General features: G+C 42.3%; 1 protein-coding gene across 1 annotated transcript in view; it reads left to right on the top strand.

Moving 5' to 3' along the window:
- Positions 1–21,810, top strand: part of Svep1 (sushi, von Willebrand factor type A, EGF and pentraxin domain containing 1) — a 163,801-nt gene that overhangs the window by 101,575 nt on the left and 40,416 nt on the right. The window contains exons 22-35 of the mRNA NM_022814.2: positions 471–584; positions 4,146–4,259; positions 4,878–5,079; positions 7,581–7,738; positions 8,662–8,863; positions 10,846–11,021; positions 13,025–13,149; positions 14,318–14,441; positions 15,500–15,670; positions 16,631–16,804; positions 17,175–17,294; positions 20,036–20,212; positions 20,423–20,507; positions 20,864–21,055. Coding sequence (NP_073725.2) covers positions 471–584; positions 4,146–4,259; positions 4,878–5,079; positions 7,581–7,738; positions 8,662–8,863; positions 10,846–11,021; positions 13,025–13,149; positions 14,318–14,441; positions 15,500–15,670; positions 16,631–16,804; positions 17,175–17,294; positions 20,036–20,212; positions 20,423–20,507; positions 20,864–21,055 — 2,134 coding nt within the window. The remainder of the gene's footprint in view (positions 1–470; positions 585–4,145; positions 4,260–4,877; positions 5,080–7,580; positions 7,739–8,661; positions 8,864–10,845; positions 11,022–13,024; positions 13,150–14,317; positions 14,442–15,499; positions 15,671–16,630; positions 16,805–17,174; positions 17,295–20,035; positions 20,213–20,422; positions 20,508–20,863; positions 21,056–21,810) is intronic.

Raw genomic sequence — 21,810 nt, 5'->3', positions numbered from 1 at the left:
TATCTGAGTCCAGCCGGCAGAGAGGGATTTTGATGGAGCTAGCCCAGCAAACTTGTGTGCACCCTATGGAAAGATGATGTCCCACTGCAGGGCATCTACTTTATGATCTTAGATTTAGCAAAACTTGATCCCACCCCACCCTTTGAGCCAAGTGACCTAAGTAGCAATTCTATATACTTTTGTGGGTTTCTTTTTTTCACCTTATGATTAATTATAATTTGTGGCTCCAATTTATAATTATAAGTTTGCTTCTACATTCTCTTAAGGATTTAAGGTGCTTTGCTGTTTCACGTGGAGTGTTCTAAGGTATCTTAAGTCTATATGGGAACATGTAGTTCCTTCATTAAACACAGCTGGATGCCAGCTCTCCCTTACAAGCCTAGATTATGGAGATCATTACTTTCAAATGATCACCAGAGTTATTACTCCCTTCCTTTGACTTATCACTTAGTGTTTGATTTACATTTTAGGCTTAAAGTGTGAAACAGATATTGATGAATGCAGCTCTCTGCCTTGCCTCAATGGTGGAATTTGTAGAGACCAAGTTGGGGGATTCACGTGCGAATGTTCATTGGGCTATTCAGGTAAGGGGCGTGGCTCATGACTCTGCAATATAAACCTAGTCTTGTCTTGCATCACTTATGTACATTTGAAAAGTGTTTATTATATTGTTATGTGAGGAGAACAAGGTATCAATTTGTCAGTTTGAAATTGCTTGTGGTTTACAAAATGGGCAGGCCTGGTTCTCTCTTCATCTGCAATTTGTGATCCTCCGAATGTCAGGTGCGGAAAAGGAAGAACAGGAAGTTAGAGGAGACATTTTCTTTTCTCGTGGTAAACAGGTCCTTCCATAGCTCTTCACTGGTACCTTACTAAGATTTTGAACTCTCTCTCTGTCTCTCTCTGTCTCTCTTTCTTTCTCTGTGTATGTGTGTGATTGTTATTATGAAACAGTCACTTTTGTCCTGCTTTTCTCTTTAACTTGAGGGTGTATATATAGATATAGATATATATAGATAGATAGATATTTTTATATACACATATATATACCTGCATATATGTATGCATATGTGTGTGTGTGTATTGTGTTTTAAGTGAGAGAATTGCCACGTCCAAGTATCCTCCCTCCAAAATAATTTAGAAACATCGACCTGATTATCAGTTCCCACGTTAAATTCCACTATAATGATTCTAGTATTGATAATGGAGTCTCATGAAATAGAAGGTGATTTATGTCCTTAGAAGTAGTAACAACCTCATAGTAGTGTTATGAAAGCAATGGAGACCATATTAACAAGTTATCTCTATACCTAACCCATGAAATGTTATACTAAATTATACTTAGATAACTATTTTAATTCAAGCATGTATATTATATTCTGTATTTAGTAAGTCTTTTATAATCCTTTTAAACATTTGACAGGACTATATTTTAAGTACTTTATCACCAAAAAACAATTTTCATAGTGAAATAAAGATTTTTAACATAATTTATGGTGGCAATCCTTTGAAACCACTTCTGTTTTGTTCATTTGGGATCCATGGCAAGATGTTAGCCTTAGTCTTATGCAGAGGCACACTGAGTTCATGCAATTATAGGTTTTCTAGAAGTCTAATTCAAAGATTTTTTTTAATTTATAAACTTTTCATTCAAAAAACTTGCAAATTGAAAAAAATTACACTAAGTTAACCAGACCCAAAGTCTATGCATCTCAATGAACTTCTGTGAAATTTGAATGGTGATGCTAAAGCCTGGCTTGTCACATTGGATTTTACACTTTTATTGTCAAATAGATGTTTATGCACTTATCAAAAATCCATGACAGAATTAGAACAGAAAAACAGTTATGTTTTTATCCTCTTTCATAATGCGTGCCCCTGGCCTGCATTCAGCCTAATATTCCCTAATATTCAGCCTTGCCCATTTGCCTTTCCATGTGTTATACTGTACCCTTGTGTTTATCTACATTCCAAGATTTGTATAAGAAAAAGTCCTAAAGACTGAAAATAGCTCCGAAGTTCCCTCCAGCCGGCAATCAGGCAGATGCAGAGTGTATGCCTATTCATCTCTTACAGGAAAAGAGATAACCTTTTGTTTGATGAGCACAAATTAAAGTGTGTGGTTTACTTAGGGGCTGTGTCCCATGTAAGTGCCGAGAGGTAGACACGCTCAGGTTCTGACTGCGGGGCTGCAGGTCTGCACACACTGAGGACGTCGTGTGTGCTCGGCATGTGGACCCAGGTGGTCCCACTGCCGGATGCCTAGCCATATCTATTTTATTTCCCTCGCTTCCTCTCCTTGCTCACTGCCTTGTCGTTATGGCTGCATTTTCATATGCAGCGGAAAGATGACACGTCTCCGCATACAGTTCTCTACTTAAAACTTGGGAGCTACTTTCAGTCTTTAGGACTTTTTCTTATACAAATCTTTGAGTGTATATAAACAAGTGTGCATGAGGTACAGTATAATATATAGAAAGGAGAACACAGGTTTGAAACAGAGAAGTCTTTAGACAGAATGACAGACATGTACTAGGAGAAAATGAGATCCAAGCTTCTGAATAGTATACATTTATTAGGTGTGAGGTGTACTGGGCTGCTTATGTTTTTGTAAATAGTTATTGAAAAGAAAATACTCATTATAGTTTGATTTCTCTTGCTGTGAAAAAACACATTGACAAACAGCAACCTGGAGAGGAAGGGTTTATTTGAATTAACACCAGATCACAGTCCATCACTGAAGGAAGTCAGAGGAGGAGCTCAAAGCAGAAACTTAGAGACAGGAGGGAGCTCTGCTTGCTGGCCTTGTGCTCTGGCTCATGTTCAGATGGCTTTCCTATAGAGCCCAGACCCACTTGCCTAGGGATGGTGCTGCCCATGGTGGGCTGGGCAATTTTCAATCATCAGGAATGACAATGTCTCTCAGACCTGACCATAGGCCAGTATAATTGAGCCAACTCTTTAGTTGAGGTCCCACCATTCCAGGTGACTCTGGGTTTATTAGGTTGACAATGAAAAGTAATAGATCAGTACTTATTAAGTCTGTATGAGTTCATAGGTTTGTTAGAATTGCCATCCTCACAATCTTTTATTGATAAATTTTCTCTTTAGTGTAGTTTGTGGTAGGATATATATGCTATTATACGTGTGTTGTGCAATTCCATGTGTGCCTTGGATTTAAGCATACTGTAGTCTTCAAACATTACTTGAATTTGAAAGTTTTGCCACTCTGGCTTATTTCTGACCTGTGCTTGGTAATAGCACAGACCTGGTCTCTGTTCTGCACAGAAGTTTGGCTACTGTTTTCTGGACTTCCAGAACAAAATAAGTTATTTTCTTTATTCAGTATTTTCTCCAGTACTTTTTGTCAATTTTGTGCCATTACAGCTTAACTTCAGAAGGAATGCACAACAAAGAATGATAACTGTTAAACAGATAATGTGAGAAAACAACTTTAAGCATGATCACACATTGTTAAAAACATGATCAGAGGGCGTGGAGAGATGACTCAATGGTTAAGAGCACTGATGCTCTTCCAGAGGACCCAGGTTCAATTCCCAGCACCCATATGGCAGCTCACAACTGTCTGTAATTCCAGATCTGACACCCTTACTCAGACATGCATAACAACAATGCATATAAAATAAAACTAAGTTTAAATACACACACACACATGTGATCAGGAAGACATAGGCGTCATTTCTCACTGTATGCCAGATGTATGTTCATCTCTGGGTGAACTTTTTCTTCTTTTGAAATTCAAAGATTAAAGAGAAATATTTGGCTGGGCAGTGGTGGTGCACACCTTTAATCCCAGCACTCGGGAGGCAGAGGCAGACAGATTTCTGAGTCCGAGGCCAGCCTGGTTTACAGAGTGAGTTCCAGGACAGCCAGGGCTATACACAGAAACCCTGTATTGAAAAACAAGAGAGAGACAGAGAGAGAGAGAGAGAGAGAGAGAGAGAGAGAGAGAGAGAGAGAGAGATTTGTATCAATATATTTGGCAAAGAGCAAAAACTTCACGAGTTCATTGGCCATGATTTCCAATTCCTGTTTTCACTCTAAACAACTTGCTTTTTTTAAAAAAAAGTTACATTTTAAAAAGTTACATTTCTCCAGGTCAAAGGCTCTATAATTTTTTTCAGGTCAAATATGTGAAGAAAATATAAATGAGTGTATCTCCAGCCCTTGCTTAAATAAAGGAACCTGCACTGACGGCTTGGCAAGCTACCGCTGTACCTGTGTGAAAGGATACATGGGTAAGACGTTTGCGTTTCTTTCCTTTCTCTAAAGTTCTGTAAATAAAGATTACTGTATTGACTAATTAATATATCATCTAAATATTATGTTATATAGTACAATATCTAAATGAATATAATATCTAAATATTATATTTGAAGTTTATGAATATACTGTTGGAGATAAGTCATGTAAATGGCATTCATAAAATGAATGTAAGTGATGCAAAATAATATATTTTACAAACTGATGAGAGAAATATGGTTAAAGAAATAAGTACTTAATTGTTAGGGAATAAATCTGAGAGGGGAAAAATGCTAGGGAAGAAAATACATGAGGCCAAAAAAAAAAAAAAAAAAAAAAAACCAAGAAAAAAAACCAGAACTAAATTTATCATCCTTTCGAACATTATTTTAGCTCCACGTCCATTGCTAAGCATAATGTAGAAGAAAGATAAAGTGAGCTAAGAATTGAAACTGCAGAATCCAGAAACGACTCAGCAAAATGCGAGTCATCTAGATGCAGCAAGCTGCGTCTAGAGCAGGTTTAGTGGCAGTGGTTCTGCCAAGGAGTCACATGTGGCTTGTTTTCCTCTGAGGGAACCATCCCAACTCTCTCTCATCCTCTCCCATCCCCAGGTGTGCACTGTGAAACAGACGTCAATGAATGCCAGTCAAGCCCCTGCTTAAACAACGCAGTTTGTAAAGACCAAGTTGGGGGGTTCTCATGCAAATGCCCACCCGGATTTTTGGGTACTCGGTGTGAAAAAAATGTGGATGAGTGTCTCAGTCAGCCATGCCAAAATGGAGCCACTTGTAAGGATGGTGCCAACAGCTTCAGGTAAAAGACCCTGTCTAGAGTTTCACTTTCTGTTTCCTTGACTGAGCAGTCACTGTGGAGTCTGAATTAAATGCAAAGCCCCAAGTCAGATATCCTCACCTGCTGACTCAAAAAATGGCTCCGTAGAGTCTCACCACCTCTTGCAGGAAGGCAGGGCTAAGCCTAGATGTGAGCCTATAGAGATATAGAGATTCTGTTGTTCTTGTTTGGGGTGTGTGTGTGTGTGTGTGTGTGTGTGTGTGTGTGTGTGTTTTGTGTGTGTTTTGTGTGTGTGTGTGTGTGTTTTGTTTTGAGATAGAGTGTCCTACATATAGGACAGTCTGGCCTGGAACTCACCTATGTAGTTGAGGATGACTTTAAACCTCTGACCCTCCTGCCTGTACCTCACAAGTGCTGCAATCACATGCATGAACCTTCATGCCTGGGGTTTTGCAGTTCTGGGGGTATAGCTTATGGCTTCCTGCATGTTAGGCAAACACCACTGAACATATACCTCCAACCCCAAACCTGTAGTTTTAAGTTAGGCAACCTAAGATGTTTGTAGTCTATGAGTGTAATACATGCCAGGTTTAGAAACTTTGGCTCTTGGGAAATTACAAAAGATGAAAGGAGGGCCTGGAGAGGTGGTCCAGTTGTCACATGCTTGCTAAGAAAGGATGAAATCTTGAGTTCAGATCCCTAGCACCTGTGTAAAGCAAAGCTCCGTGTGGCAGTACCAATCTGTAATGCCAAGGGTGGGATGGCAGAGACAGGTGGATTCTAGAGCTCACTGGTCAGTCAGATTAGCTAAGCTGGTGAACTCTGAGTTCAGTAAGAGATCCTGTCTCGGAAAATGAGGTAGAGGATGAGAGAGATAGACACATGACATCAGCCTCTGGTCACACACACACACACACACATGAATACACACACAGGAATGCTGTGCACACATGCAAATGGGAACACACACATGCATGAACAAGCCCATGCACGCATGAACAACAAACAAGCTCTCTCCAGGACGTAGTACTATTGATTAAGTGAGCACCATAGACCAAGCTAGTGCAGTGTTGTAATGTCAGATAAAGATAAGTGAGCTGCCAGCCAAAACAGATTTACCATAAAGTGAAGGGACCCAATCAAGGTGGCCCTGCACTCAAGAATTCCTTTTAAACTCCTCCAGTGGCATTGCCGGGCCCTAATCACCACCAGATCAACGTCAAGGCAGCTCCAGGTGAATGTGCTGGTGTTGACATTGTGACCTCCAGCCATGCAGGAAACTGAGGAGAAGAATAAGGACATTCATTCATCTCTATGATCAGCAAACCTTAATATTTGCCAAAATTGATCCACAGCTTTTGTTTTAAAAGAATAAGCTCTAAAGATAGAGTTGGATTCCCTCCAGTTTACAAACATATACACAACACACACACACACTTTCCTACTAGTAATCAATATCCTGAAGTTTCTATATAGACATACAGAACTCATTTAAGGTTTATAGTGTGTGTGTGTGTGTGTGTGTGTGTGTATTAGACATATTTAGTTATATAATATATATTATATAGAGTATATTCTATATAGACATATAGAACTCATTTAGGGTATATATTTTATATATTTCTACCTAAATCACAATAAGCAATATGCAGCATGGTTTTAGGTTTCAGGCACACGCCATCAATCAACTGTCACTCAGCACTGTTTTCAAGTATTGTCAAGTAGATGCATTAGCTCTGGTTCATTTACACAATGGCTGCTTAGTATCTATGACACGAATGCACCAGAGACTGCTTTCTCATCCACCCCACAAGACATTGCTCTCATGAACACAGGACACAGGCTGTGCAGCTGTTGTGCAATGATTTTCTAGAGTAAATGATATGAAGTAGATAGGCAGGACTCTGGGAACAGGCTCTCAACCACCCTTGACACCGTGGGATTGTAATTCTAGCTTCCATCTCAGAGTTCCTATTTCAGAGCAGGGTGGTCAGCATTTGTCACTACCGGATGCTTTTTTGTTGTTGGGTATAAGCGGTTGTGACCACAGATCCTGACGCAACGAGTAAGAAGGAGCTTGAGAATGCCACCTCGCCAGTGACGGCAGGATGCCCACAAATGATTTAGCAGATGTAGCAAACTTTAATTCGTCATTAAAGAGGGAAGGACCCCAGCATTATGCCGTTGATATAACCTTGGCTTAATAAATGAAAAGGCTTTAGAATTGAATCTGAGCTATTCATATTTTCCTGGGAATTTCTGTGGGGAAAAAAATTCAGCGTTCATAAACTCTCCAACTGGCCATACATAGACTTAGAGAAGAATCACATTTGCTTCATTTTGTTCTGTTTGTAATGCAGTGTCTTAAAGGTGCTCAATCACGATCAGATGAATGGGAAAAAATAAATCATTTAAGCACTTTTCCCCCTGTCTTCTGAGACAAGGTTGTTGTAAGTTGGGGGACATGGTTTCTCTAGTGAATCCTCTCATGGCTCCTGTTGCTGCATTTCATTTTCTTCCAGGTGTCAATGTCCAGCAGGCTTCACAGGGACACACTGTGAACTGAACATCAACGAGTGTCAGTCCAACCCATGTAGGAACCAGGCCACCTGTGTGGATGAACTAAACTCATACAGTTGTAAATGTCAGCCAGGATTTTCAGGCCACAGGTGTGAGACAGGTATGTATGAAAACAGGTGTGGGACAGGTGTGTGTGAACTCAGGTGTGGGACAGGTGTGTGTGACCTCAGTGAAAGTTGAAACATAACAATTATATACATTTATGGAATATAAAGAATATTATGATTTATAAATACAATGTAGAATATTTAAAGCAATCTAGTTAATATAGCTATTAGCCCAGCTGCTTCTAGCAATTTTGTTCAATGCACTGTTACTAACCATGTTTACCATATTATGAAGTTGAACTGAAACGAATGAACACACCAATGTACTCTCCTCTGAGACTGTGTAACCTTTAATGATCATCTCTCTGTTTCTTCCATGTGTCTACAAAGAACACTTTTTAAAGTCTCTTGGCTTGGGTGGTGAAGGTTGATAGACATCAGAGAGTCAATAGCACAATGCTGGTCTGCTTTCTCAGGAGGCTTAAGTCTTTTAGGCAAAAGACTTCTGTTATAGAGTAGACTTTGTAGAGCTGAATAGGGGAAGAATTGTTCATCAATCAGCTATGGAAAAGACAGATCCCAAGTGAGGAAGGATGCTGCCCTTGAATTAGCCTCTTCCCTCCTCTACAGTATCAATCTCTCTCTCTCTCTCCCTCTCCCTCTCTCTCTCTCTCTCTCTCTCTCTCACACACACACACACACACACACACACACACACACACTCCTTCCCATCACCATATGCCTCACTTTATCAGCTCTCGACCTGTCCACCCCCCCAACCCTGTTTTTCTGCCCCCTTTCACAGCTTACACACATATCACAAGTATTTGCTGTTTAACTTTTAAATCACTTCCCAAATCTTTATGTCTGCTGAAGTTAGCATCTTTGGAATTGGTGCTCCTTGCCCACTGCTTTCCTGGACAACTGAAAGTGTGTGTGAATACCACATTCTGCACACCCTCCTTATTTGTTGCAGAACAGCCTTCCGGTTTTAACCTGGATTTTGAAGTTTCTGGCATCTACGGGTACGTCCTGCTAGATGGAGTGCTGCCAACCCTCCATGCCATAACCTGCGCATTCTGGATGAAATCCTCTGATGTCATCAACTACGGGACGCCCATCTCCTATGCACTTGAGGATGACAAAGACAACACCTTCCTCCTGACTGATTACAACGGGTAAGCAGGAGTTAGAACGGATGTGGCAGGGAGGGCTTCTATTGACACCTAGTTAGAACTGAGTCCTGCTAAGGGCTCCCCTTCTGGCATTAGGGTTGGAAACAAGGGAGTATGGAGGCATGGATGACAATAGTCAACTGGAACATCTGGACGAACTCTATGGGAAAGCCAGATGTTGGTGATAACTGCTCACATGTGAGTTGGGTATTGCTTCATGGGTACTGTTTTATTTGATCTTAAGAATGCCCTGAGGAATGCTGTCCCTGAGGAATACAGACAGCAAAACAAAATTTCTGAAAGACTAAATGATGTGTCTCCTATGAGCCATATCATAGAGAGGTCAGGTCTAACTCTTGAGACTGATGCCCTTTCTTTATACAGCAGAACATACAAGACTAAGGACCATCCGCAACACATGTCTGTGGGGGACAGATGGATCGAGAACTAGAACACAGTCTCAGGGTACCAGGGGCATTCTTAGTTCGCTCAAGAGACATTAAATCTAACTCCACGGACCTTCCCTTTGCACTGTCTATAAAGTCATTCCATTTGTACCTAGAGTTTTGCTGAAAAGCCACAGACTTGGACAGGCCCAAACACCAATCACCTGTCCATATTTGTTATTGCTGAGCTGTCCACCAGCTTGTCCTTTGGGGTCCTTTGAAGACTCCAATTCTTTTCTACATTTGCATTCCTTAGCAAGACTGCAAGTCCACCCCTGGCTAGGCTGTATAGTGTTCCATGGGGCCCTTTCTTCTCAGGTCCACCCATAGCACTGGCCTAATGAGCAGGTTGCAGGTCCCAGAGACCTACTGGGATCTTCTTCTCAAGCTGGGGCAGTTTCACTCTTTTGGTAAAAATCTCATCAAACACAATCCTTCTTAGTCAACTTGAACTTTCAGGAGGCAGAAATTTAAGGCATTTGCAAACACTTGAGTAAATTGTACATAAAGAGATAAAGTTCTGCCTGCTTGGCTAAAGAGAGGAAAGGGGCAAACATCTAGAAAGAAAACAGCTGGTGCTGAGAGAATATTCCTCTCTTGTGAATATTGTTACTAAAGTCTGAGAAGACTTTTATTCTCCTCCTCCTCCTCTTCTTCCTCCTCTTCCTCCTCCTCCACCCTCCATGGTCATTTCTTTGTCTCCGTTTGCCTTTGGACACTTTGCACTTTAAACTGTTCACTGTCTTTACACCACTTCCATAAGTGGTAGTTTCTGGAAACTTCTTGTGGTTCTTTTTGTTTTGACCTATGTATTTGGGCTACCATATGACCAGTCTGGCAACTGTATTACTCTGTTCAGGCTACTATAAAAAGTCCAAGATCAAAGCAGTGGCCGAATCAGACTCTAGGAAGTGCGCCTTCCTGGTCCATGGATCCTACGCAGGTGTATTCTTCTGTGTCCTCACAGATGAGCAGCAAGATGTTCCTGCTGACTTCTTCTGTAATTACAGTAGTCCTTCCTGTTCAGCGGCCCCTGTCCTCTCGACCTGTCATCTCAGAGGCCTCTCTTCTTATACTGTCAGATAGCTAGGACTTTGAGCACACAAATTTTGAGGGAACACAAATGCCCAGTCAATAGTATAAGCCCTGAAGCAGACTTAGCTCCTATGGACAGCTGAAGTTTATTTCTTTTCTTAGAAAACACATATTCTAGAGGATGGGTATCAGTTAGACATTTTGGCAACTCTCGCTGGTTCTTGACCTTTCAAAGGATGGTAATCATCAATTATCTTGGCTCATCCCAAGACTTTTCCTTGATCATCAGTGTTTACATTGACCTAGAATTTAGTGTAATTATTTACGTAGATGTGCTTCTAAAATATTATTAGATGGAGAGGAGAAATGACTAATGGATTACATGGGTACTTTATACTCTCACACACACACACACACACACACACAAACATGATAAAGATCAAATCATATATTGTGATGTATTGTGACCATTAACTGTATTCCCTGGAATCTTTCTCTCCACAGCTGGGTTCTTTATGTGAATGGAAAGGAAAAGATCACCAACTGCCCCTCCGTAAATGATGGCATTTGGCATCATATTGCAATCACATGGACAAGTACTGGTGGAGCCTGGAGGGTCTATATAGATGGGGAATTATCTGACGGTGGTACTGGCCTCTCCATTGGCAAAGCCATACCTGGTATGTTTTGCAAAATGAGTACATGTGTATGAGACTCTGCAGATGGTCATGCTTAAACAGACATGGCATTGGCCAACCTGGTTGTCACTGCTTCCAGATTAAGACCACAATGATGTCTTTCCCTTACTCCTCAACGGTTATCTAGACTCTAAGATACCAAATGCTTTTCCCTAGGTGAGCTGCATGACTTTAAAAGCCTTTTCGGATCTTGGTTTGACCAAGAAGCAGGCTGGGCTAGGAGCATTTGCTAAGCTGTGTTCTAAGCAAATCGCTAGCTATTGGTATCCTGTGCTTGCTTGCTTGCTTGCTTGCTTGCTTGCTTGCTTGATCGCGTGCCTGCTTACTTACTTGTTAACTTTTAGGAGGCTTTCAGTTTTGTTTTGGGACAAAATATATCAGCTGAGCCACTGGGCACATTTTCCACTTTTCTGTCTTTTGTCAAATAGAACTCAATCTTTCCTCTAAAGTCACTCTTAAATATCCAGGGAGGTTTAGTAACGGAAGAGCTATGTGGATATAATTATCTTCATTTTCCTCATGTATCCAACACATAAAAATAGTGTCTAGGTAAAATAAAATTCAACAAAAGTGTCTTAAAATATTAAAAATGAGCTAGCATATTCTAGAAGCAAGTTATATTGAACCGAGGTAGGTCAATCTAATTCTATAAACAGTCCAATCCTTGTGAAAATGTGATGAGATTACATTTACACAAAGTCTTGTAGATCAGGTTAACGATTGAGCTTTTCATCCTAAAATCAATGAGATGTCACTGCTGACCTTAAGATGGGATGGTGATCCCGGATGTGATCAGAATGGAACAATAGAGTGTGTATAGGGAAGAAAACTAAATAACAAACATGATTCCAACCAGAGAGGACAAAGGGACCCCAAGCAAAGTGGAGGATTAATATCAGAAGAATTATTAATTAATATCAGAAGAATCTGGTTTGTCTCTACTGAGAGGAAAAGGAGTGTTTCAAGGGACAAACAGGAGACAACCACTGTTCCTTCAGCAATACTGATGTGACAGGAAGATGACTCATGCATATGAAGCCCTACATGTTGTTAAAGACCAACTCAGTCAAGTGCAGTACTAACTGGTACTCAGTCAGCCTGGGTACTGACCAGACATGACAGTCTCAATGGACAGATAGCTATAGAAACAGGGTCAAGTGGCATTGTTGTGAGGGGAGAGGAGAGAAGGAAAGTCCCAGGGTTTTGTGAATCCAGGCAGCAAAGACAATGTGCATGGATATGAATTAGGGAGATTAACCTAGAAGAACCAGAAATTGTCAACCAGAAACAATAGAGAAGTTGTTTATGGTGATATTATGGAGCCTGATATAGAAGCTGCTCTTGAAGCCCACGTGGTTGGACACAGCTTAGCGGTGATAGTTTGCCTATCATATGAGAGACCCTTGGTTCAATTCCCGGGACTTATCTTTGAACTGTATGATTATTTTTACAAGATCAGGACAATATTTGGCACGGCTTTGGTGAAACCACTCTCAATACGTTTAAACATTAACTATGTATTTTACGTGCATTTCTTCTCTTAGAATCACAACCCCACCCCATGCAGAAAAGCTCTCTGCTCTGCTGGGACAGGCCCCACTGTGATAGAGTAGGCAGCATATCATGAGGAGCTATATAAATGGCTGCTGCATTCAACAAGCCTGCCTTGCAGGCTTCGGCCAATGGAGAGGAGAAAGGTATCCATGATAGAAGGAACTCTAAGACCAGAGGCAGGGAGCCATGGGAACTTTGCAGTGGAGCCTGGTGGGCTCACCCTCCATCTGCCTTTAACTGTCTGCATAAAGTTAAGTTCACTCTGTCCTTGTCGCAAAGCCATGCATTAAAGTTGCCTAGTTCAGCTTTCAATGATACTTCCATACACTCGTATTAGCTGCATCTTTATAAAATTAGCATTTGGGGGATAACAAACGATTGGGGTCGCTTTCCACCTCTTTGTTCTCACCCCCCCTTCTCTTTCTCTCTAGGTGGCGGTGCATTAGTTCTTGGGCAAGAGCAAGACAAAAAAGGAGAGGGGTTCAACCCGGCTGAGTCTTTTGTGGGCTCCATAAGCCAGCTCAACCTCTGGGACTATGTCCTGTCTCCACAGCAGGTCAATTCCATTTTCAGTGTATGACAGTAATGAGAAGCAAAGGTACAAACCTAGTAAAACCATGGACGGCCTAATGATGACGTGTCTGCTTGTAAACTCCTAATTAGGATGCATCACCAGTATTGGATGGCAGTCTGTTAGTCGGGCGTTATCCGCGGTGACTTCCACTGATGACCCTTTTAGTTTCTCAGTGATATTCTGACATAAATGGGAAGGAGTGTTTTATAAAAAAAATATTATAATTACTGAGTTGGAAAGAATTGTAGAGAGTCACACTTCTAGACTCAAAATGGGTGTAAGAATATCCACAGACATAAACAGACTTGTATTTCAAGCCGGGCTCAAGGCTGACAGCCTGAGAGGCAACCCCAGTTTAATCACGGTCTTCCTGGGATGTTTTCAATCATGCTGCTCCATCTCTTTAAACTTCATTTTTTCTTCATTATAAGGGAGCGAGAAAGACATCTCCATAACAGCCTTCTGGCGGGAGTCACAAAAGGCCAGGACACATTAGTGAGATTGTTTGGCTTGGTAAATAGTCACTCTCAGAATCATACTGATAGACGTGGCTGGAGAGAGGGCTCAGTGGTTTAGAACACTTACCGCTCTTGCAAAGGACCCAAGTTTGGTTCCCAGAACCCATACTGGGTAGCTCCGGACTGCCTGCAACTCCAGCTCCAGGAGATATGATGTACTCTTCTGGGCACTTGAAGCACCTTCGCACAGGTGGCCCAAGTGCACACACTTGCACACGCACATACACACACACACACACACACACACACGCATGAACATGCACACACACACACACACACGCATGAACATGCACACACACACACACACACACACACACACACACACACAGCTTAAGTAATATCTTTGGGGGGGGGCATGCCATAAAAAAACCTTAACATCAAGACAAGAAACTCTATGCAAAGAATTTCAAAATTTCAGGCAACTATGACTCTTTTAAGTGAGAGAAATACTGAATGATGGAGGTCGGAAAAAGGAAGAAATTGCCCTGTTGCCTTTGCGACCGTGCTATATAAACATATGCTTCTCTTCACCTCTGCCACAACGATCTGTGGCTGATCCAGCAAGGCTAACTGTGATGTGTATGCTCCATCCTAGCAGAAGGTTTCTCTAAAAGCGTGCTTTAAACTCGCAGGTGAAGTTGCTGGCCAGCTCCTGCCCAGAGGAACTGAGTCGGGGAAACGTGTTAGCATGGCCCGATTTCCTGTCGGGAATCACGGGGAAGGTGAAGGTTGATTCCAGCAGCATGTTCTGCTCTGGTGAGGATTTCTCTCTTACACCTTTGCCAAATCTTGATTCTTCTGGAATGTTCTGACAAAAGCACATGATTCAGAGTTCTCCTGTGGTCTCACATCGCACATGCCAGTCTTCCCCTTAAGTAGGTTTCACACCTACTTCAGGCCATCCAAGACTGTTTTCAATATTGAAATTATTTCTGTACAACAGATCCCAAATAATTGGGTAGAATATTCGGATAAAAATAATTTTAAATTAAAAAGATGGGTGGGAGGCTGTGGTTTTGTGCCCTTCTTATTTTTTCTAGATTTTTAGCTTTTATTTTTATATGTATGTTTTGCCTGCATGTATGTCTGTGCACCACATCAGTACCTGGTGCCCGTGAAGGGCAGATGGGGCCACTGGATCCCCGGGAACTGGAGCTAAGGGTGTTTGTGATTTTCAATGTGGGTCCTGGAAGCTGAACCTGGGTTCTCTACAAGATAACAACCGGGCCACCTCTTCAGTCCCTGTTTTTGCTCCTTTTTGAGATGAAGTTAATTTTGTGGAACAGATAAAAACCAATGACTCTTCCCACCCACACACTGAACTCTAAAGTCAATGTATTTAAATGAATTTTTAAAGTGTTGTGGAATTCATGGTTTTAGATAAGTTACAAGAATGGTACCCTCCTTCCCCCAAATGCCATTCATTCCTCTTAAAATACCCACAGGGCAGTGGTGGTGCATGTCTTTAGTCATAGCATTTGGGAAGCAGAGGCAGGCGGATCTCTGAGTTCAAGGCCAGCCTGGTCTGCAGAATGAGCCTAGGCCATCCAGGGCGAGAAACCCTGTCTTGGAAAAAAAAAAAATCCTTTTTAAAATATCAAAAACATTTCTTTTGAAAAGAGAAAAATTGCTTAATGACTCAAATACGATTCTCCCCTTTATCATTTGGTTTGTCAGTGCCTGGGGTATGTGGTAACTTGTTTTAATTCAACAAAGCCTGTTCTTGGCTGGTGCAAAAGAGTTTGGGCCCCTTGACTCTGGGACCCTGCTGCTGTGTGGCTGACCTGCACTGTGTCTGTGCTCTTGGTCCTCAGATTGTCCGTCTTTAGAAGGATCCGTGCCTCACCTGAGACCTGCATCAGGAAATCGAAAGCCAGGCTCCAAAGTCAGTCTGTTCTGTGATCCGGGCTTCCAGATGGTTGGGAATCCTGTGCAGTATTGTCTGAACCAAGGGCAGTGGACACAACCACTCCCCCACTGTGAACGTGAGCAACCTATTGTTCAACCTACTTGGTGGCTCTGGAAAGCTATGGGACCCAGATGAGAACTTGGGGAATGCTAGACAGATGCTCATCATGTACTGCCACAAACACAGCAGATGCCCAGTCTGTGCCCCGGCCCTAAGAGACTGAGCCAGGCACCATGCGGGACGTGGGTGATGAGGATGCAAAAAGACTCCTGACAAATGCATCTGAGGTGCTGGCAAGGAACTCGAGACAAGTGGAATAAGGACCCTGTAGGGTGGAGAGCCACCCTGAGCTGTGCCATTGCTGGATGAGGAAAGGGAGACAGGTGTCTTAAGCTGGATGTCTCTACTCATTCATTAACTCAACAAGTTTTAGCCGCACATTGATACATGTTCTAAAGATGCTGGCCCTGTTCTCATCTTTACATGTTGGGAGAAGAGACAGGAGAGGAAAGATGTATCTAGTAATACTTATTTATAATGAATAATAATGATGAAGGCCAGAAAGCTACTAAGCAAGCAGCAGGGGCAGGGGCATGAAGCGAGGAGATTTGCAAGACTACTGCCATAAATAGACAATAGCAGCTATCACCTGACACAGCATCCATTTATCTTCTTGTCTGTCCACCTCACTGGGCAGGAAGCACCACAAAGCAGGAGTTCCATCTATTCAGTTCACTGCTGTAAGCCCAGCACCTAGAACATTGCTTAATCGGCAGTAAGAATGCCATAGATGGCTTTTGGATGAATGAATGAATGAATGAATGAATGACATGCCTACTGTGAACCAGACAATGTGCCACATGCTGGGAGCGCATGTGTGGCAAGCAGCGTAGAACACTCTGGTTACTAATATTTGTATACAGTAGGAAAAGGGCAGCTACCTAAGGCAACTCCCATGGAACTAGGTTCATGCAAGCAAGATGCTCTTTGAGCACTTTGCTCTACCTGCAGTTGTGTCCTTGCCGTCCTGTTCCAGGCATTCGCTGTGGGCTGCCTCCCGCCTTGGAGAATGGCTTCTACTCAGCCGAGGACTTCCATGCGGGCAGCACGGTGACCTATCAGTGCACCAGTGGCTACTACCTGCTGGGTGATTCCCGAATGTTCTGCACAGACAACGGGAGCTGGAACGGCATTTCACCATCCTGTCTCGGTGAGACAAACACTGGCAACTGCTGTGTGAAGTCACATTCATGTTCTTTGGGAAACATTTACCACAAAGTTTAAGGCTCTCTTGACATCACTTTGCTAGATCTCCTCCCAGGGGAGCTAAAAGTGCTCCTCAATTTCAGTCAAGTTCAATATTAAAATGGTAGCTCTGTCCCTGTTCTATTTATCAATTAAGGAAGTCGTAGATTTTATTCTTCATCCGCAGAATAATCACAAAGGTTGCACTCAAATTTCATAAAAATACATATAGTTCTGTGTGTTAAGTGATATGTAGCGACCTAAAAGCAAAATAAATGTTGGACACATAAGAAGAATGAATTCGCTGGGCTATGTGTGAGCTGTCTCCGTTTCAGATGTCGATGAGTGTGCAGTCGGCTCGGACTGTAGTGAGCACGCCTCCTGCCTGAACACCAACGGATCCTACGTATGTTCCTGTAACCCACCATACACGGGAGATGGGAAAAACTGTGCAGGTACAGAAGTTCTTATCTCAGTTGCTTAATCCAAGCATGTATTTTAAGGGTAGGTTATTTTAAAAGCAAGAAAAGAGTGTGCTGTTCAAAGAACAAATGGATAGGTGAGGAAGGTAGCATTCTTTTTTTTAATTAGGTATTTTCCTTGTTTACATTTTCAATGCTATCCCAAAGGTCCCCCATACCCACCCCCCCAATCCCCTACCCACCCACTCCCCCTTATTGGCCCTGGCGTTCCCCTGTACTGGGGCATATAAAGTTTGCAAGTCCAATGGGCCTCTCTTTGCAGTGATGACTGACTAGGCCATCTTTTGATACATATGCAGCTAGAGTCAAGAGCTCCGGGGTACTGGTTAGTTCATAATGTTGTTCCACCTATAGGGTTGCAGATCCCTTTAGCTCCTTAGGTAGCATTCTTATGAAGCACACATAGTAACCATTAAAGATACTCTTAAGGACACATAGTAACCATTAAAGATACTCTTAAAGACACATAGCAACCATTAAAGATGCTCTTAAAGACACATAGTAACCATTAAAGATACTCTTAATTAGCATTGAACCTCCCCTGGCTCCCACTCTCTGGAGCACAAAACTAAGCCAACTAGATTGTCAGATGTTTAAGGAAGCTGCAAGAATCACAGTAGATTTAGAAATAACATTTAGCCTTGAGCAGAACAAGGAAGACACTTTTCAAGGCTTCTCCATCAATCTCTTTCCTCTGCCTCAGTCACACAAAATGTCATCTTTTAAAAAATTGACTTCTTGTCTTGCCACATCACCCTCCTCTGGGGGAGCTTTGATAATGCTGGCTGACTTTCAACTTACTAATGTCTTCCTAAATCTGTTTTGACTGTAACTGCCAGAACACTGTGAGAAAGAAAGTAAAAAGGATTTTTAAAGGGGGGAATCAAAACACAGGGTTGTGGAGCCCCGAAAGTAAAGTGAAGCAGACAGATGATGTGGGGATTCTGTTTCAGGGGTGAGAGGGGAAGAGAGGAAGGAGAGAAACAGAGACAATATCAAGAAATAGGAAACAGTAGCAGTCAGAGAAGCAGAGTGTGGAAGAGTCACACAGTAGAAATAGAAACTTAAACAGAGTTATCCACAAAGATCTCCTTGGTTACAGAGAATGCTGGGTGTCTCCATCTCTATCATATCACCCTCCAGCGGACAAGATGCAAGTGCTATCTCTGTTCTATGTGAGGACCAGATGCAAAAATTTTCAGGAAAACATCAATGTGCTAAAACATAAGAGCATTGTAAAAAAAAAAAAAATCTCCCCACTCAAAGAGAAGAAAAATAATCCTGAAAATGCAGACTGGCCCCAAGAGGGAGTTAACACAGAACAGGAAACAGGAAGAGGCGTCTTGTGCCTGATAGGAAACAAAGACTAAGTTATTATAATACCGTGTCTCAAAAGAGTCTGAGAATATAACTTTAGTTTCTGTTTTATAGTGCTCTTCATACATTTACCAAAAGTAACGTCTCCCTGTGTTTAACATCAGATAATATCTGCCATGGAAAATAATAAGCATTTGGATATCATTCTTCTGCTCACTTATAGCTATTCTTCGAAAATCCAATCCTATAATTACATTTACTTTTTGTTCCTTTAAAACCCTTAAAGGGGCCGAGGGTATCGTTAAACATAGAGCAATTGCTGAGCATGCTCTGTGCTAGGTATCTAGTAATATTAAGTAAGTAAATAAACAAAATACTTGATATTCATAGCCTGGACGATCTTGAAAGAGATTAAATCAACATAGCCTTTCTCCCCCTTTTCTGTTATTTGTGAGCGAGAGGTCAGAGAACAATTTGCAAGAGTCTCTCCTTCTACTGTGTGGGTCACAGGGAGGGAGCTCAGGTCATCAGGCTGGGCAGCAATTAGGACTGTGTAATCTTTACATCAGCTTAAGACCGAGTTGGTTGCTGTGTGTAACTGTGTCTAAGGTTGAGATGAGGTTTAGAGGGGAAGTCTTCTGAGACAAGTGATCACAGTATCTCTACTTCACCATTAGATAACTATCTTCAGGGCCACATAGAAGTTCCATATTTTTAGTATTCGTTTTGATATTTTTATTTAGAAGCTAATGAGAAGGCTCAGCAGTTAGGTAAAAGCATGCACTGCTTTATCACAAGACCTAGTTTCAGATCCCAGCACCAACCTTGGGCGGCTCACGAATGCCTGTATACCCAGGTCCAAGGAATCTGGTGCCCTCTTCTGGCTCCCATGAGCAAGTGCATATAGGCACAGACAAACACACACACACACACAACATACACAACACACACACACACATATCTTGGGCTGGATAGGTAAATGGCTGAATTTGAAGCACATACTGGTCTTGCAGAGGACCTGAGTTTGATTCCCAGCAGCCTCACTGAGCCACTCACAACTACCTGTAAATACAACTCCTAGGGGATTGGACACCCCTGGTTTTCATGGCACCAGCACTCAGGTGGCATACCAACATGTAGACATGGACACATAATTTAGAATAATATATCAATTTGAAAACAGTAAAACTAATTCTTTTAAAAATATTAATGTGTAAGTGCCTAATAAATGTATTATCCGGCTAACGTCCAGCAAGTCCCTGGCTTTTGTGCCTCTCCCTTCAAAAGCCTCTGTCCCATCTTTAGACTTGCCTTAACTGCTGTAGACGTCTTTTGCTTTGAGATTTTGTATGGTTGTGTGAGTGCCACTTATTATTCCACCAAAACTTTCGTTTAAGAACCTGTAAAATGTAAGGCTCCAGAAAATCCAGAAAATGGCCACTCTTCTGGTGAGATTTACACCGTGGGTACTGCAGTCACATTTTCCTGTGACGAAGGGCACGAGCTGGTGGGAGTGAGCACCATCACGTGTTTGGAGACTGGCGAGTGGGATCGCCTCAGGCCGTCCTGTGAAGGTACGCTGAGAAAATGGCCATGCTCACTGGACTGGGTGGTTCTAAAAAGACGAAATCGTTGGTGCAGTAAGCTCCAGGTCATGCCAGTCTTTGTTCTGAAAGTCAGGAATCAGGCTCAAGTTTAAACATGACAAGGGGATAAAATCTGGAAGCCATAAGCTTTCAGAGGGCTTTGCACAGTTACACCACACTTTTGGTCTCTCCTTCCAGCCATTTCCTGTGGTGTCCCACCTGTTCCTGAAAATGGTGGTGTTGACGGGTCGGCATTCACATACGGCAGTAAGGTGGTGTACAGGTGAGTGTCTAACTTTAACGGTGTAGTACAGTAGTTAATAGCATGCCAGCAGTAGTGGAATACCAAGGAAAGGTGAAATAATCCCAGAGGGATATATATATAGGATATATATAGGATATATATAGTGTATGCCCCATGTGTGCAGTTGCCCATGGAGGCCAGAAGAGGGCATCAGATCTCCTGGAGCTACAGCTCTGATGTAGATGCTGAGAAACAAACTCTGGTCTTCTGTAAGAGCAATGTGCTCTCATACATATGAACCAATGCTCATACACACAACATCATACACTCACACAAGTTTAAAGTGTGCAAAACAAAGCTATCCGTATCCAGTCATTTGCCTCTGTCTTTTCCAGGTGTGATAAAGGATATACTTTGTCTGGGGATGAAGAGTCAGCATGCCTTGCTAGTGGTTCCTGGAGTCATTCCTCTCCTGTGTGCGAGCTAGTGAAGTGTTCCCAGCCTGAGGACATAAATAACGGCAAATACATCTTAAGTGGGCTCACCTACCTTTCTATTGCATCGTACTCCTGTGAGAACGGATACAGGTAAGGGGGCGAGGGGGCACCTGCCCTGCTTCCTACAGTCTTCCCGCTGTTCCTAAGCTTGAGTGAATGAGCTAGCTGACTTTCAAACCAGGTCTATAAAAATGGGGATGTCCTAAAATGTGTGTGCTTCTTGGAGCCTGGCTTACAGCGAATGTCAGGGAGACTGTCCATCTGTGACTCCAGAAGTTCTCACAGTTCAACCGCTGGAGCGTTCAGACTCTAGAGAGGAAAGACGGGTTGGTTTGCGGAGCACAGCATCATACCTGAGGAAACGCCTTGCCATGGATCGTTTTTGTTTACACAGTTTATCAAGATGATATTTATTAGTGCAAGAAAGCATGGAAGGGTCTTAATTCTGTAAGAAGTTCACTTGTGTGTGTACACACACATACATGGATGTGCATATGTACGTGTACAGGTGCATGTGTGTCAGACTGTGCCCAGAAAGGCAGTCATCAGGTTCCACAGTGAAACAGATCGAGTGGATAGAAGTAAAGAATTAAGAGCCAGTGGGATGGCTCAGAGGATAAAGGTCTAAGCCTAATTGGGGGGTGGGGGGAGAACTGACTCCTTTAAGTTATCTTCTGACCTCCACACATTCCTCAGCACCCACAACCACAACAACAAAAGATATTTTTTTAAAAAAGAACTAATCAAGACTGTCAGAATAGGTGGGTAAGCCATGCCATGGGTATAGGGTTTGTAAGGTCAAAGGACAACCAGAGGTCAGAGTCATGAGCAACAAACCTCAGGTC

Source organism: Mus musculus, chromosome 4, assembly GCF_000001635.26.
Source record: "Mus musculus strain C57BL/6J chromosome 4, GRCm38.p6 C57BL/6J".
Taxonomy (NCBI): Eukaryota; Metazoa; Chordata; class Mammalia; order Rodentia; family Muridae; genus Mus; species Mus musculus.
The sequence above is the reverse complement of the archived record's forward strand: the minus strand, read 5'-3'. Positions and strand labels throughout refer to the sequence as shown.